Genomic DNA, 17314 nt, shown 5'->3' with positions numbered 1-17314 from the left:
AGCAACAACTTTCACATGCTAATTTAAAAATATTAATTCTAATTAGTTTGATATATTAATTTTAAATATATAATGCACATAATATTTATAACTTTATATAATATTTATAATATGTATTTATAAATATATAAAACTCATATAAATATATTTATATTTAAATATACAAATTATATTTAAATATATAAACTTATATATTTATATTTATAATATATTTATATAATATATTTATAATATATAATATATTTAAAATATATTATCTTATATCTAATATGTTCAGTTCAGTTCAGTCACTCAGTTGTGTCTGACTCTCTGCGACCCCACGTACTGCAGCACGCCAGGCTTCCCTGTCCGTCACCAACTCCCGGAGTCTACTCAAACTCATGTCCATTGCATTTGTAATGCCATCCAACCATCTCATCCTCTGTCGTCCCCTTCTCCTCCCACCTTCAGTCATTCCCAGCATCAGGATCTTTTCCAATGTGTCAGTTCTTTGCATAAGGTGACCAAAGTATTGGAGTTTCAGCTTCAGCATCAGTCCTTCCAATGAATATTCAGGACTGATTTCCTTTAGGATTGACAGGTTGGATCTCATGAACCTTAAAATTGTTTGATAACTGCATTTTAATAAAATTTGCTTTCATTGTAATTCTATATATTTTGAATTAACATGTTTAAAAGTATTATTATAAGAAGGGGATCTGTAGGTTTTATCAGGCTACCAAAGGTGTATATGGGACAAACATGACCAATAACCCCCTGCTTTTGATAATCATTCCCCTCAATAGCATCTGTCTAAGTCAAGGTATGTTTTTGAGTACTCCTGTTATTGGTCATTTATATCTATAGTATTATTTATAAATAACACTTATAGAAACAAAAGCTACTGATTTTTAATCAGTGTTATAGATCCCATCTCCACATTGCTTAGCACAGTATCTTCATACATATGAGTTGCTCTATCGCTGGCTCTTTAATGAATGAATGAAGAAGGCAGTTATACAGTGCTTTTTTTTTTTAAAGCTTTATTTATTTTAGTTGCACTCTGTGGCATGTGGGCTCTTAGTTCTTCAACCAGGGATCAAACCTGTACCCCATGCAGTGGAAGTGTGGAGTCTTAACCACTGGACCACTGGGGAAGTCCCAGTATACAGTGCTTTTTAAAATATTTGTGTTATTTCTGTAAAAGTGTTTATGCATGGTATAAAAACTTGACACAATATAGAAACTTGCACAGAAGAAATAAAAATCACCCCAAAGGCTACCCCTATCATTCTTAACACTTTAAAGATTTCTACAAATCTTCCAGACATGTGTATAAACATATATACACACCAAACATGCAGTTTTATATGAGGAAATCATATAATCATGTCTCATTATATTTTTCTACTCAGTGGATAATAGATTTCTTTCTATGTCAGTAAGATAAGTGTACTTCATTATTTATATCTGATCACATACTACTCCAGAATTCTTGCCTGGAGAATTCCATGAACAGGAGTCTGGTGGGCTACAGTCCATGGGGGTCACAAAGAGTTGAACATGACTCAGCGACTAACGCTTTCACTTTTCCCTTATTCTGTTGTTTATATGTATATAGTTGACTCTGAGAATTCCCCATTGATGGATATTGACATTTTTTTCATATTTTTTATTATTTTAAGTAATATTATAATAAACGATGCTGTGATTAGCATATTCATACATAAAAGCATTTTATACTTGTGCAATTATTGCCTTGGCGAAGTCCTAAGAAATGAGTTTGCATATTTTACATTTGGAAATTATAGTCAGTCTTCCTTTCATAAAAGTTTCTTTGCATTACACTTCCATGAACAGTACTTAGAATTCTGATTTTCACATTGTATCTTTGGCACACAAAGTTTTGACAGTCTTTTTCATCTTTATCAATTTGAAAGAGGAAAGAAAGCTCTATATTATTCCTTATTTATAATTTTGATTGTTAGGTTGCATATCTTTTTGTTTGTTCTATACCCATTCATATTCTTTTACAAATTAACTCATTATGTTCATATATGGGGGTGTGTGTTTGTTTCATATAGAATTATAAGAACTCCTTGTATATCATGCAGATTAGCATTAAAACTACTGGTTGAAACAATTCTCTATGAATTTGTTTTGAGGATATTAACATTAGTCATGCAATATTGCCCCTTCTATTGGAAAAGGTAATTTCAGAACGTAGAGTCCTCTTCTTTCTTGAATTAGGGGGAAAATGATTAACAAATATATTTAGTGTAAACAAGAATTTGTTAAATGTAACAAGTCAGACGTTTTAAGCAGTCTAGACAGGTTTAGACATAAGGAATTTCAGTGACTTAATTTTCTCCCTTATTTCTGTATCATTACACAAATAGTTCTACAACTATGTCACTAGAGGATTTTTTTGTTTCTTCACTTGTTTAATATTGAATTAATTGTACTCTATACTGTATGATGTGAAGTAAATTGTAAAAACACTTCTTATTCATCAAAGCATAAATTACTTAATATGCTTTTTGTAATTCATCGAAAGTAGCAGTCAGAAACTTGGAGTGTATGCCTCTTTCCCACTTCTTATAAATTCAAAAGAATGCCTTGTGAAATTATTTTGCCACTTCATTTCACCTCTCAGAGTGGTTAGTGTCTATACAACACATTGCTGTGATATAGGAAGAAAAGCCCTACCATTCATTAAAATTTAATTATAGTTGATTTTTCTTCTAAAGGGTAAAAGGTATATTACCTTTGTATTCCTGAAAATTTCTTATAACAATGAGCCTTTATCCCATCTATTTAGAAAGAATAACTTTTGACATACTATAAAAGCTAATGTTAATCATCTTCTCTTGGTATCATTGAATGCATTCTTGTATTCAACATTATTGCAGCTACTATAGAAGCAAAAAGAAATATAACTTAATCCAACAAACCTGTTAAAAATACTTATATGTGCTAGACTGGCACTGTAAAGACAAAAAAAGTTTACTAGATGAAAATAATCAAGGAGTTGCAAGCTTGCTGGAGAAACAGGGAGTACATATATAGACATCAGAATTGATGTGTTATATTGAATGTTATAACAAATAAATTTTACTGTTTATTCAATCATTTAACCTGTTAAATACATCCTGTAGTTTTGTAACTTTTTACAATGTTCTGCATTATATGTTTATTCTACATAAACCTACTAAATTTTTTTATTCATGATTTATTTAAGGAATCTGTTATGAAAAGAACTGTGTATTGTAATTATACTTTGTGCCTTCTGTCCATGGGCTTCTCAGAGAACATATTTATGACAGAGGACATATTTTAAATTTACTTTTCCTTATATTCTTAGAAGCCAAAGCATCAACAGCTGAAAGAAATCAGTTCTACATGGAGGATGTTTTATCCATGTAGATGTTTTATAAGAGTTTTGTACTTTTATCCAATTAACAATTTCTAGTTTACGTGTAACTTCTGAGCAGTGTGGTTCTCTGGTTCTAACTGCTGCATAAACTTAGAAATTAATCTTTCCTTTCGTAAACTAAGGAATAAAGAAAGAAAACAGGCTCAAGTTTTTGAGCAGAGGGCTTCCGTGAGATGACAGTTTCTGACAGAAAACCACGGACGGATCAGCTTCTCAGTCAGTGCTACTCTCAGTGTCCACCATGCGTGTTCTTAGAATCATGAAACACTTTTCTCTTGGAGAAAACTGGCCAAACACTCTTTTTGCTCTTCTGATGTGTCGACAAGATTTAAATTAACTCCCAACAGCAGAGGAGCTTGAAATGTAGAGTGGTATACTACTTTATTTAAACAGTCTCTTCATGTTCGTCATTTTACATGGATAGTATCGTAAGACAAGTAATGACAGATGAAGACCTGCCTAGCAGAGGGAAAACTAAATTACACGACTTTTATTAAGGCCTAAATAAACCTATTAACCATTATCTGGAATACCAATTAGTAGAAAGAACACTGACAATTTTATTTATCAACATTAAACACAATTATTAATTACAGACCTGATGAATCTAGCAGCTAGCAGGCCATGTTGGATATGCTGGGACCTTAAGTCCATTATATGAGAGGAATGATTACCAAAATCCTCTGGGAAAATGAGTAATTGTAGTTGTAAAATTTTAATTGCCTTGGAATAAGGCAAATTGTATTTTCTTTTCTGATAATATAAATAGTGTGACATTAAGGTAATAAGCTTCAGTAGCTATAAATAGAAAATGAATTTGTTAGGTTTTAAAACAAAAGATTGATGATGACTTTTTAGTGTCATAGTGTTCAGTATGAAGGAATACTATAAATACATGCAGATTTTCTTTAGATACATTATTTAGTAGGTGGGCTGTTTCCTACTCAGTGAAAATTAGTATCCGAGGGAGCTTCTTGGATGGATTGCTATCAGTTAATAGGAATTATATAATTGAGAAAATATTTTCATTATGTTGTGATTGCAGTATTGTGAAATGAACATGCGACAAGTCCCGTTTTTCTGTGCCTGTTTTCTTTTTCTTTTGAAGATCCAAATTCCAGAATTTGTGGACATTTACTTATAGGGGCAGCCAAGAATTCTTTTGCAAAACTCATGGATAAAATCAGTCTGGCAATGGACAGTATGCCTTTGCATAGCAACAGGAGTATTACATATGTAGAAAAAGACTCCCTGGTTCAGAGGCTGGCCCGTGGACTTCATAAAGTAAACACATTGGCCCTGAAATATGGTCTGCAAGGCCATGTGCCCATTTTGGTATGTATGCAGTTTCATTAAATAGGGATTTTAGAACTTGTAAATTTAATTCAAAGTCAAGTTTATTTGTAGCTTAAATTAGTTGTACACAAGTGTGTGCAAATTCTTTTAGATTTCATGTAATCATTTAATATGATAAATGAAAGCACCTCCAAATAAGTGTCAATAATATCAAAATACAAATGTTCTGGAATGAGTTCTGAATTTACTGTTCTCTGTAAGTATACTGCAACAGAATTGTGTAAGAAGTAATTGATTATTACATTTTCTAGTCACCTAGATTATTTCTTTCCTTCAGTTGTTCATTTCATGTAAGGCAAGTTATTGATCACATAAAAAATAAAGCTTTCACTTAAACAAGTTTTAGTAAGAGCTGGTATTGTTCTCTGTGTATCCCAGGTTACATTTAATTTGGTAAATGTATGGTCATTGCTGTGGACTTCTTAGAAAATCTGTAGTTACTTCTTGTAAAATTGCTCTTGTTTGACAACAGAAAAGCACAGCATCATTACAGAAGCAAATATTTGGATTTACACAAAGGCTGCATGCAGCAGAAGTGGAGCGTCGCTCACTGCGCTTAGAGGTCACAGAACTGAAACGGAATGTGAATGAAATGAGGAAGGAGCTTGACAAAGCCCAGGGTCTCCAGATGCAATTAAATGAATTTAAGCAGTCTGTAAGTATATATGATTTTTAAAGCCATTGCTTCGGTAAGAGCTTCTCTGATATTAAATATATATTGTATACATATAATATATATATAAAATGTCAGAGAGCAAATGTATGTTTGTTTTTATTAATTTTTTATATTTTTCAGATAAATTAGTCCCCTCAATAGAATTTCTTTAGAACACTTCCCTTCTAAAATGCCCTAACATACACTTCAAACTTGCTAAGTGATTGGAACTTAAATGTTCTCATCACAAAATGAAGTAATTATGTGACTTGATAGAGTAGCTAATGCTGCAGTGGTAATTGTTTTGCAGTTTAGAAGTGTTTCAAATCAATGTCATACATCCTAAACTTAAGCAATGTTATATGTTAATTAAATAAAAAGCACAGAATCATTAGAATCATCTCAGTAAAGAAAACTGAAAAAAAAAAGTTACATCAGATGCTTAAAGGAGTACTGATTGTCTGTCAGCAGAGTCATAGCCCTGTTAAAACGTGACTGTGACTGAAACATAGGAAATGATACTTCTATAGCAAATAAACTTTAGTTGAATAACTTGTTTGCAGAAAATGCAAAGAATGTGCACCAGGAAATGTTTAGTGTGAATTACTTTCACTGAAGTGTACAAATAAAAATAGGATTAATTGAAGTAATAATTGAAGGAATGAGATAAATAAATTTTCTATTTGACGTACAATTATGTAGTATAACATTGTGATGATTTCTAACATTTTGTGATCAATTTACTATCATGTATCAGGTACTGACCCTAACTGATTCATTTAGGCCTCTCATGTCAACAATAGTTCAATAGTACTTTTATCCTTTTTTTTTTTTTAAACAGGTGAACGATGTAGGATGCAGAACAGCCAAGTAACTTGCTCTGAGTCACACAGTTAGTATGTGGAAATTAATGGGATTTGAAGCTCATAATTCTGACTCTCAAACTCAGACTTTTAACTACTTCAGTATAGTGGTTAATGTTCATTATCTAGCTATATTAATAAAGGATTATTATATTAAAAAGTATAAATGGCAACATGATGTTATTTTCCTCTTAAAAAATTGGGGAATGTGTCTCAAATCATCATCTTTCATTTAATTCAGTCCAAGTGGGTAGGAGGCAAACAGAATAGTTTCTTCAACTTAGGCTAAAATTGTAACATAAGGGATACATCCTACCTGCCGAAAGTGTTTCAGTACTTGTATTATTTTGGAATACCATGTTCATCTACTGACACTTGTTCTTTAAAAGCTAACTCCCATTATTTCTTTTTTAGATTTTCTTAGCTCCATACAACTGCTTCCACACACTATCTCTTTATTATTCTGCATGGCTATACTTGTTTGACCCTATTTATTCATGGAAGAGTGAAACAGAATTGAGCCAATCTCTGGGAGGGATATGTGGACAAGAGAGGGGCTAAAGTTAGCTCAGTTTTTAGGTAAAGGAGGCATTTTGGAGGAATGGGAAGAAGTCCTGCAAAATAATGAAGACTGTCATTTATAGAGGCCAAGTGGAGTGTAAAGAGCAGAATGTTCTGATGGCAAGAAGCAATAATTTAAAACAGTGTGACAAGTAAATGGTTGAAGTACAAAAATATTTTTTCACAAGACCCAGAGAAGTACTGTGGCCTTAGGGAATAGAGGGATGTTAGAAAGTTGACACTTCAAATTCTTTTCAACTGAACAATGGAAGTTATCAGTATTAAATAGATGTATATATGCAGTGTGATTAAGAGACCTGCATGGTTTCTTTCAGTTTTCTACATATTTCTCAGGTTACCCATCATTTGTGAAACATTTCTGTTCTTTGTACTTCAGGATTACGATGTCTCTTGCCATTTGTTGTAACTAGTTTTCATTTGTTTACATGTTGTGCACAAGAGATAATACAAGTATGTCCTGCCCTCAATTCCATACCCCTTAAGGGATGACCTCTGTCTAGACCTGTCAGTGATTCCAGAGCAGTCATAAGATTGTAAATGCTGTATTGTATATTACAGTGCAGATTTTTATTGGCCGGTGTTTATAATGAATTCATCTTCTTTTATTCAACAGATACCTACTGAATGCCAGACTCTCCTTTGTGTGGTGGGTGGGCAAGCTAAAGGAGGTCTGTGCCCCTTGGAGCTCAGGTCCTTAAATGTGTGGTTGGTGGAAGGGTGTGGACAGGCAATAAAAAAGTAAATAACTATATGAGATGAATTTAGATAATGATACTGGTGTTGAAGAAAATACAAGCAGATGGTTTGATAGTGTGAGTAGTGGTGGGAGTCAGAGAGGTATGGTGTGGTAAGGACTCTTCCCAAGAGAGGGTAGTTTGACCAGGGAAACCTGAATGGTAGCATAAAATGAACACAGACTTTTTTTTTTTTGAACATAGACTTTTAGGTAATATTTTAAAAGCATAGGAACTTGTTAAAAGCTTTAATTTTCACAATCATTATCTTTATAAAAAGTGCTCTTGTATCCAGATTTAAACCGAGCGTTATGGATTTACTTAAAACTTGAAATGCCTGTTGTTGTTCAGTGGCTAAGTCATATCTCTTTGTGACCCCATGGACTGCAGCACCCCAGGCTTCTCTATCCTTCACTATCTCCCAGAGTTTGGTGATGCTATCCAACCATCTCATCCTCTGTTGCCTGCTTCTCCTCCTGCCCTCAATCTTTCCCGGCATCAGGGTCTTTTGCAATGAGCTGGCTCTTTGCATTAGGTGGCCCAAGTATTGGGGCTTCAGCTTCGGCATCAGTTCTTACTGAAATTTTATTGGACTAAAAATGATAACTTTGGCAGTATAGTTGTTGTGCTTTAAAAACCTGAGTGATGCTGTGGGAGAAGGCGAGGGTGGGATGTTTCGAGAGAACAGCATCGAAACATGTATATCATCTAGGGTGAAACAGATCACCGGCCCAGGCTGGATGCATGAGACAAGTGCTCGGGCCTGGTCCACTGGGAAGACCCAGAGGAATCAGGTGGAGAGGGAGGTGGGAGGGGGAATCGGGATGGGGAATACTTGTAAATCCATGGCTGATTCATGTCAATGTATGACAAAAAGCACTACAATATTGTAAAATAATTAGCCTCCAGCTAATAAAAATAAATGAAAAAATAAATAAATAAATAAAATGGAAAAAAAAAAACCTGAGTGATGGTTTTTATCTTGATTTAGGAAATTAAGAAAAATGAATTGTACTTTTGTCATGTGTCAGACATTTAGAGATGTTTGTATTCTCCTTATGTTAGGAAACAGAGTACTGAATATTAAATAAACAATACTGCAGTTAACTTATGGTTAAATGTTTTTTCTTTTTTTCAGAAATTGATCACCCATGAGAAGTTTGAAAGTGCATGTGAAGAACTGAATAACGCATTACTTCGGGAACAGCAGGCTCAAATGCTACTGAATGAGCAGGCACAGCAACTACAGGAATTGAATTATAGACTTGAATTACATTCCAGTGAGGAAGCTGACAAAAACCAAACTCTTGGAGAAGCTGTTAAGGTAGGAAAACACCCCTTGCAGGAGTCCCTTCCTTCCTGCAGGTGCGTCTTTGAGGGAATCACGTATATCTCTTGAATAGGGAAGTGATCCCAAGATACAAAATTTTATTCTATGTGAGCTTATAAGGATGAAATGAGATGTGGCTCTGGGACTTTAATTCCAAACTTGTATTGAAAATGTAGAAGTAGACTTTGTTAGTTGGGAACGAAGTAGAGATTTTTTTTTCCAGTAATAATTTTATTCTTTAATTTATCTTCCTTATTTTCTCCTTTCTTTAGTTCTTTTTCTTGTTTTATGCCCTCCAAACATTGAAAATCCATGTGTCTTTTGGATTTGAAAGGTTTTGAGTCTCTCTGAATCTTATATTAAGGCTGTGTTTGAGGAGATTAGAAAGAGTTGTTCTCCATGTCATTTGTTGGTGGGAAAGGTGTTTGGAAGGGAAAAAAGAAGTTTTAATAAAATAATTGTCACTTAGAAAACTTCATTAATGGGTTTAGAACTGTTATATTTCTTGGAAATGTTACCTGTAAATTGTAATAGAATTTTAGTTTATGATTATATTATTTGTGAAATTTTCACTAGTGAGATTATACACACTGGAATAGAACAACTAATTCCAGGAAAACCAACATAATGTAATACAGCCTACACAGTAGGTATTATATATCATACCTAAATACAGTAAGCAACTCAGAGTGGGTGTATAATTAATTATAAAATTAATATATTTTTATTCTAACAGTTAACTACTAATATGAATGCTAAAAATAAAATAGGCAAAATTTGTTGAGAACTCACAATCCTTAATGGGATTATTCTCATTTTGTAGATAAGAAAACTGAGATACAAGGAGACACATAATTTGCACAATGATTAGTAAGTTATAGACCTAGGGATTCAGATTTTGCATCCATCTTCCTTACATTGACTGTATTACTGATAGGCAGCATACTCATGCTAGGCTCTGTACTGTGGTCTCTATATTGTGGTCTCTTTTTTAAAAATTTTTTATATTGTGGTCTCTGAATCATTTTGTTTCATTCTTAAACTACCTCCTGTGAAATTGGTACTGTTGTTGTTACCATCTTTTTGATGAAATTGAAAGAGTTCAGTGGACTTGCTCAGGATCTCCTGGCCCATAAATATTGAAACTGGTAGTTTTTTTAAAAAAATTATTAAAAATCATTAACCTAATTTCAGTTCCCTATTCTTTATATTTTTTTCTTTTTTGCCATTATAAGTAATTCTAAGATAAGCAAGCCTGCAGCTAAATCTTCTTACACATATTGTGATTATTTCCTTAGTATTAATTCCTAGGTAAAGAATTACTAGGTCTACAATGACATATTGGAGAAGGAAATGGCAACTTACTCCAGGATTCTTGCTTGGAGAATTCCATGGACAGAGGAGCCTGGTGGGCTACAGTCCATGGGATTGCAAAGAGTTGGACATGACTGAGTGACTAACACACACACACACAATGACATATATTTTAAATTGTAAATATTATCAGTTGGCTTACAGCAGACTTTTAACATTCTCTCCTAAAATGCATGTAAATTTCACTTTTTACTCAAGCTGGCTGTTACTGATACTGTTAAAGCATTTTTTTGTCAATTTGATCAATGTATCATTGTTACTAGAATTATATTTCTTTGATTACTCATCAAGTTGAATGTTTTTATAAGTATATTGGCCACTGAACAACATTTTTATGTTCTATATCCCATTAATAGATAAAGTGATTAGCCATGCTTTGAAAAAGCATTTAACTCATATTGGAATCTTTTCTTTTTGAAATAGCTTATAATTATACGATTATAATTGTATACTATACTATAATTGTATACTATACCTTATATAATTTATATATATTTATACCTTATATATATATAATTTATATTTATACCTTATATACTATACCTTATATAATTTATAATTATAATTTATATTTTAATATAATATAAATTATTTATTATATAATTATATTAATTATACTATAATTTATATTTTTATATATTATGAATTATATAAGGTATAAGTATATATAAATTATATAAGGTATAGTATCTTCCAGCAGGTAAAAAGCTGTTGATATTAATTTCTTTAAAATACCGGTAGCTTAAATATTAGGAGGAGAAGGGGAAGACCGAGGATAAGATGGCTGGATGGAATCACCGACTCAATGGACATGAGTTTGGGTGAACTCCGGGAGTCAGTGATGGACGGGGAGGCCTGGTGTGCTGTGATTCATGGGGTCACAAAGAGTCGGACACGACTGAGCAAATGAACTGAACTGAAGTATTATTGTCAGGAGTGGAGAATTGTTTAATTACCGTCTCTTAATTAGAACTAGCAGGTGGTAATGTGAAAATGCTCTCTTGTGGGAGGCAGAATGGTTCAGTGGAAAAAGTGCTGGCCTTGGAACAAGTATTTTCAATTTCAAATCCCAGTACTGTCACTTTGGCAAATAATTTAGGCTTTTTGAGCCTCAGTTTCCTCTTCTGCAAAATTATGGATAATGATACTAAAGTTATGGAATTTTTATGAGAATTAAGATACTGTTTGAAAAGTAAGTTTATGATTGATAAATATTCGTTTGTGCTTTCCAATAACAAATAGGTTTTTTGTGTGTCCTGTATATAAAACTTCTTTTAAAAAATAAACTATTGCTGCTGCTTCTTTATAAAAACAAAATAAGATCATGAATAGAAGATATGGAAAATACAGAAAACAAGTCACTCATAACTTACCATCTAATAACACCACTGTTTACATTTTGCCATTTTGTTTATTATAGAAAGAAAAATGATTAAAGTTTTTATAAATCATACTTTGGGCTTGGTGCTCAGAATGGCCTTCCTTCATGATACAGCTAGATTTGGGATAAAATACTTTATTATAGCAGTGCACTAAAGAGTAATGGAAATCTCCAGGGACAAATACCAAACTCCAACAAAGCCCAGAGGGCAGAAATCAGAGTTGGCATTGTGAATGGTTTCTGGGCTTACCCTGCAGGTAAATTCCAAAACTAGTGCTGAAAAGAAAGTTAGCAAGTCCTGTCCGACTCTTGCGATCCCATGAACTGTTAGCCTGCCAGGCTCCTCTGTCCATGGGATTCTCTAGACAAGAATACTGGAGTGGGTTGCCATTTACTTCTCCCCTAGTGCTGGAAATAGGAGACAAAGATTTAGACTCCCACAAGCAGCTGGACTGTGAATCCTTGATTCCCACATTAAGGAATTGCCTAATAACCTGAATGGGATAATCTCAGGTCAGTAATATCTAAGTAGAAACCGAGATAAAACTTCCTCTAGAAGAAAGCTTGCCTAATTTAGTTTTTTTCAAGAGCTTCCACAGACTAAACTCAACCAAGTAACTGGCTCTTAAATAAATAGATACATTAGTCTTACTCTCAGCCACATTGCTAAATAACTGTAAATTCTATTAATACTTTGTCTGTACTTCCCAGAAAGGAATTTCTATGTAGTGTGTGTTAGTCACTCAGTCATATTTGACTCTGTGACTTCGTGGACTGTGGCCTGCTAGGCTTCTCTATCTGTGGGATTCTCCAGGCGAGAATACTGGAGTGGGTTGCCATTTCCTTCTCCAGGTGATCTTCGAAACCCAGGGATCGAACCTGGGTCTCCTGCATTGCAGGCAGATTCTTGACCATCTGAGCCACCAGGGAAGTCCCAATACTTTTATCTGTACTTTCCAGAAAGGATTTTCAATGTAGACCATCATATTATTTGTTCTGTAGTACCAGTTTTGTTTCTCTGTTCCAAACTTTAATCCTTTATTTTCTCTTCCTTACTGCAATGGCTGGGATACAATGTTGAGGAGAAATAAAGGCAATTTTAAGAATTATTTCTTAAATTTCTTCATTAAGAAGTAAGTTTGATATAAGTTGCTATGAATTGCTCTAAGTTGATAATCCTTATCAGGTTAAAGGAGTTACCTTCCTAGATCATGGATAATTTTAAAAATCATGAATGGACATTGGATATTATGAATATATTTTATGCATCTACGGAGTGCAATGTTGGTTGATTGATTTAATCACTAAGTTGTGTCTGACTCTTGTGACCCCATGGACTGTGCTCTGCCAGGATCTCTGACCCTGGGATTTCCCAGGCAATAATACTGGAGTGGGCTGCCATTTCCTTCTCAGGGGATGGTGGGGTGGGGGGAGGGTCTTCCTGACCCAGGGATCGAACCTTGGTCACCTACACTGCAGGTGGATTCTTAACCGATTGAGCCACCAGGGAAGCCTGCGATAGTCATGATTTTTCTCTGTTACTCTCTTAGCAAGTTGAAATATATCAGGAATCGGCAAACTCCGGCCTATAGCCTGTGTTTATATAGTTTGTGAGCTGTGAATTGCTTTCACCTGTTTAAAGGTTCATAAACAATGAAAAATTAAACAAAACCAAAGAAGAATAAGTGAGAGACTATATGTGGCATACAGTGGCTAAAGTATTTCTTGTGTACTGACCCCTGAATTACATTAAGTATTCTAATGTTAAAACAGCCTTGCATTCCTGAGGTAAACGCAAGTTGGTTGTGATGATTTTTTTTTTAACTACTTTGCTACACTCAGTTTAAGGTTTTTAACCTAGGACTTTTCAGTCTTTGTGCCGTGATCATGATCACCTTGTAATTTTTCTCTCTCATACTGTCCTTTACACTTTTTGGTATCAGGGCTTCACTATCATGAAAGGTTTCTTACTCCAAACATCTGGAGTAGAAACTTTTGGATAAAATATAACAAATGAATTATGGGATATATAGCCAAGCTTAAAGTGAGAAAAATGTTCACGTACTGGAAATAAAGAAGATATCCAAAAGCAAATGGTAAGAGGAGGTGAAGTCTAAATGGCTCATTGGGATGTGCAAACGTAGCTGGAGACTGAGGTTGATAGTCATAGTGTTAGGGAAACCTAGGCTTCAAGCCCTGTGGACTAAAAAAGAGCTACCCACGAGAACCATAGGTTCTGGAGAGGCTGCCCTTCTAGGAAAATGCAGCCTGGAAAGCCCCTTCCTACTAGCTACAGGGAATTTGATTTTTACTCTGGATATGACTTCCCTGGTGGCTCAGATGTTAAAGAATTTGCCTGCAATGCAGGAGACCCAGGTTCAATCCCTGGATTAGGAAGATCCCCTGGAGAAGGGAATGGCAACCCACTCCAGTATTCTTGCTTGGGAAAATCCCATGGTCAGAGGAGCCTGACAGGCTACAGTCCACGGAGTTACAAAGAGTTGGACATGACTGAGAGACTCACACTTCACTTCTCGATGTGGGGTAGCAGAGAAGTCACAAAGAAGCTAGTATCCCAGGCTGGATGTAGGGTCTTAGTATATCCTACTTTTATGTCCAAGGACTATTTAACTGAGGAATTATCTTTAGAATGGTCCAATTCTTGTAGAACCAGTGTGATGTTTTAGAAGTAAGCAAAATATTCAGCAAGGATACTTCTGTAACTCACAGAACATACAAAAGACTTTTATGGAAAATTCAGCATTACAAACCACGTAAAGAAATGAGTTGTATATCAAATGAGAAAATTTACATCTGAGGTTGTAGGAATAGTTAAAGTATTGACAGATGTTTAAGTGTTTTTTAAATGCTTTTAGAAGTAAGATATGGGTAAATATAAGGCAAGAAATGAAAATATAGTCATTGAAATTAAAAACTCAGCAAATGATTTGAACATTGGGGAAAAGATACTAGTGGATTAAAAGTTAGTTGAGGAAAAAATATGCATGGTTCAGTTTATTTTGACAAATGTATACATATGTGTAAGTACCACCAGAGTCAAGGCAATAGAAATTTTTTATCCCCCAAATTTCTCTTGTACTCTTTTGCATTCAATTCCCTTTTTTTTAAACACTGTTCCTGCTATAGCCTGGCAGCCACGTACCAGTATCACTCTAGATTAGATTTGTTTTTTACTAGAGCTTAACATAAATGGAGTCAGACAGTACATATTCTTTGTGTCTTACTCCTTTCATTTGATGTAACATTTTGAAATTCATCTGTGTTGTTTCTTTATACTGTTGAGTAGTATTCCATTATGTGGGTATACAGCAATTTATTTATCCATTCTCCTATTGATAGGCATTTAGTTTGTTTTCATTTAGGGCCATTATGAATAAAGCTGCTAAGAACATTCCTGTACAAATCCCTATGTGGATACATGTTTTCACTACTCCTGGGTAATACCCAGGAGTGGAAATTCTGGGTCATGTCATAAGAGTACATTTAAAATTTTAAGAAATTGCCAAGGTCTTTTTCCAAAGAGGCTGCATGAGTTTGCATTTCCAATGACCTTGGACTATGAGTTCCATTGGCTTCATACCCTGGTGAAAACTTGGCACTGTCAGTCTTTTTCTCTGTTCTTGTGAGTGTGTAGTGGTATCTTTCTTGATTTGATTTTGCATTTCACTGATGACTAATGATGTTAAGCATCTTTTAGTATACTTATTATAAGTAGTCATTCATATGTCTTCTTTGGGGCCTCCCTAGCGGCTCAGATGGTAAAGAATCTACTTGTAATGCAGGAGGCCCCGGTTTGATCCCTGGGTCACGTAGTCCCCCTGGAGAAGGAAATGGCAACCCACTCCAGTATTCTTGCCTGGAGAATTCCATGAACAGAGGAGTCTGGCAGGCTACAGTCCATGGAGTCCCAAAGGAATGTCTTCTTTGTGAAATATATGTTCATAACATTTGATATTATAAGCTTTGGGGTTTTTGTTTTCTTATTCCATTCCAAAGTAGAATTCTTTCTGTTTTCTGTATACAAGTCCTCTGTTGGATGCATATTGAGAATATTATCTTCCATTCTGTGATTTGCCTTTTCATTTTCTTAACAGTGTCATTCAAGTAGAAGTTGTTTTAAATTTTGAAATATTTTAAATGTTATGGTTTATTTTTGTCTTTTACCTAAGAAATGTTTCCTACTGTGATGCAGAAAGACTTTTGCCTTTATTTTCCTTTAGCCAATTCATGCTCTAAGCTTTTACTTTTAGGTCTATGATTCACTTTGAGTTAATTCTTATATATGATTTCATGTAAGAGTTGAATAGATGTTGAGTTGTTCCAGTGCCCACATATTTACCATAATTGAACTATATTTCCTTTTTATAAGTCTTACATTTTCATCTAGTATTATTTTCCTTCTGCTTTAAGAACTTTCTTTGGCATTTTGTACAGTGGATGTGTTTGTTATTGGAAAATATAAGGGTAGCCATAAGGGTACCCTCAGTCTGAGAACCTCTGGTGTAAAGTTCTTGAGACGACCTGGGAAAGATAAGGGCCAGAGTAAAGTGGAGGATTGGCTTTAGATAGGAGGGACACTTCCCTATTATATATGTAGAAAAAGAGTATTAGATGAGGGCATTAGAGGGTAAACTTTCTCATTGATGTTTCTTTTTTCCTTGTGGAGGAGGCAGATTCATACCTATTGAATAAAGGGAATTTGGAGGAGGAGAATAGTTGAAGAGCAGAGAAGATTTGAAATAGTTATTGTAAAGGGTAGGGAGATAAATCAACAACAGAAATATGACCAATGTGCTAGGTAAAAATATTGGAGGGCTCCTTTGAGACTGATCATTAGGTTAAACAGTAAATGGGAAAGGATATTTGTTTGATATCATAAAGCAGGATACCTGAATCAGTGCTTTTGGATTCAGAACAAATTATGGGATAAAAGGTTCAGAGTTTGAGTATGGAATGGGATTAAATAGAGGACATGAAGAGGGGCCAAGAAAAAAATGAGAGAGCGTATTTCTAGGTGTGTTGCCCATATTATCTTTCAAGTTACCCACATCTATAGAGTAGATATTGGAGTGGGATAAAAGCTATGAACCTGTTGCATACAGCAGAGAATCAGCATAAGTGTATTTTCAATGTGTAGTATTTCCAGTATATGTAATTGAGTCCAGCATTAGAGCTGTACTAACATGGTAGCCGCTAGCCACATGTATCTACTTAAATTGATTAAAATTAAGAATTCAGTTCCTCAGTCACTCTATCTGCATATCGAGTATGGAGTAGCCTCCTGTGTCTAACGACTGCCGTATTAGCGGCACAGATACAGAAAGCACCTATGACAGAAAGATCTATTGGACAGCGCTGGTGTGGAGGACAGGTGCATCTGGGCCTGTCACAGACCCAGTAGGCATGGAAATAGACACTTCACTGTAATATTCTTTCCTTTAGGCAGAAACATTTTAGAGCCAAACGGCTTAGGAAAGATAAGCTCTATTGCCGATTGAATTAATAGAACTACTATGATAGTTGTAAAGTCTCTAAGAACTCTGAAGTCAGTGAAGGGAGCATACTCTGAAGACAGAAACTATAGTTAAATAATAACACATCTC

At 34.5% G+C, this 17314-nt stretch overlaps 1 protein-coding gene across 7 annotated transcripts in view; it reads left to right on the top strand.

The window, feature by feature from the left end:
• The window catches only part of CCDC171 (coiled-coil domain containing 171), a 317640-nt gene that overhangs the window by 141725 nt on the left and 158601 nt on the right, over positions 1-17314 (top strand). For all 7 annotated transcript variants that reach the window (XM_061132151.1, XM_061132152.1, XM_061132154.1 and 4 more), the window contains 3 exons: positions 4524-4750; positions 5244-5426; positions 8744-8929. In XM_061132151.1, coding sequence (XP_060988134.1) covers positions 4524-4750; positions 5244-5426; positions 8744-8929 — 596 coding nt within the window. The remainder of the gene's footprint in view (positions 1-4523; positions 4751-5243; positions 5427-8743; positions 8930-17314) is intronic.

The sequence above is a fragment of the Dama dama genome, chromosome 29 (assembly GCF_033118175.1).
Source record: "Dama dama isolate Ldn47 chromosome 29, ASM3311817v1, whole genome shotgun sequence".
Lineage (NCBI taxonomy): Eukaryota > Metazoa > Chordata > Mammalia > Artiodactyla > Cervidae > Dama > Dama dama.
Note: the sequence above shows the minus strand (reverse complement) of the source record. Positions and strands in the feature narration are given on the sequence as shown.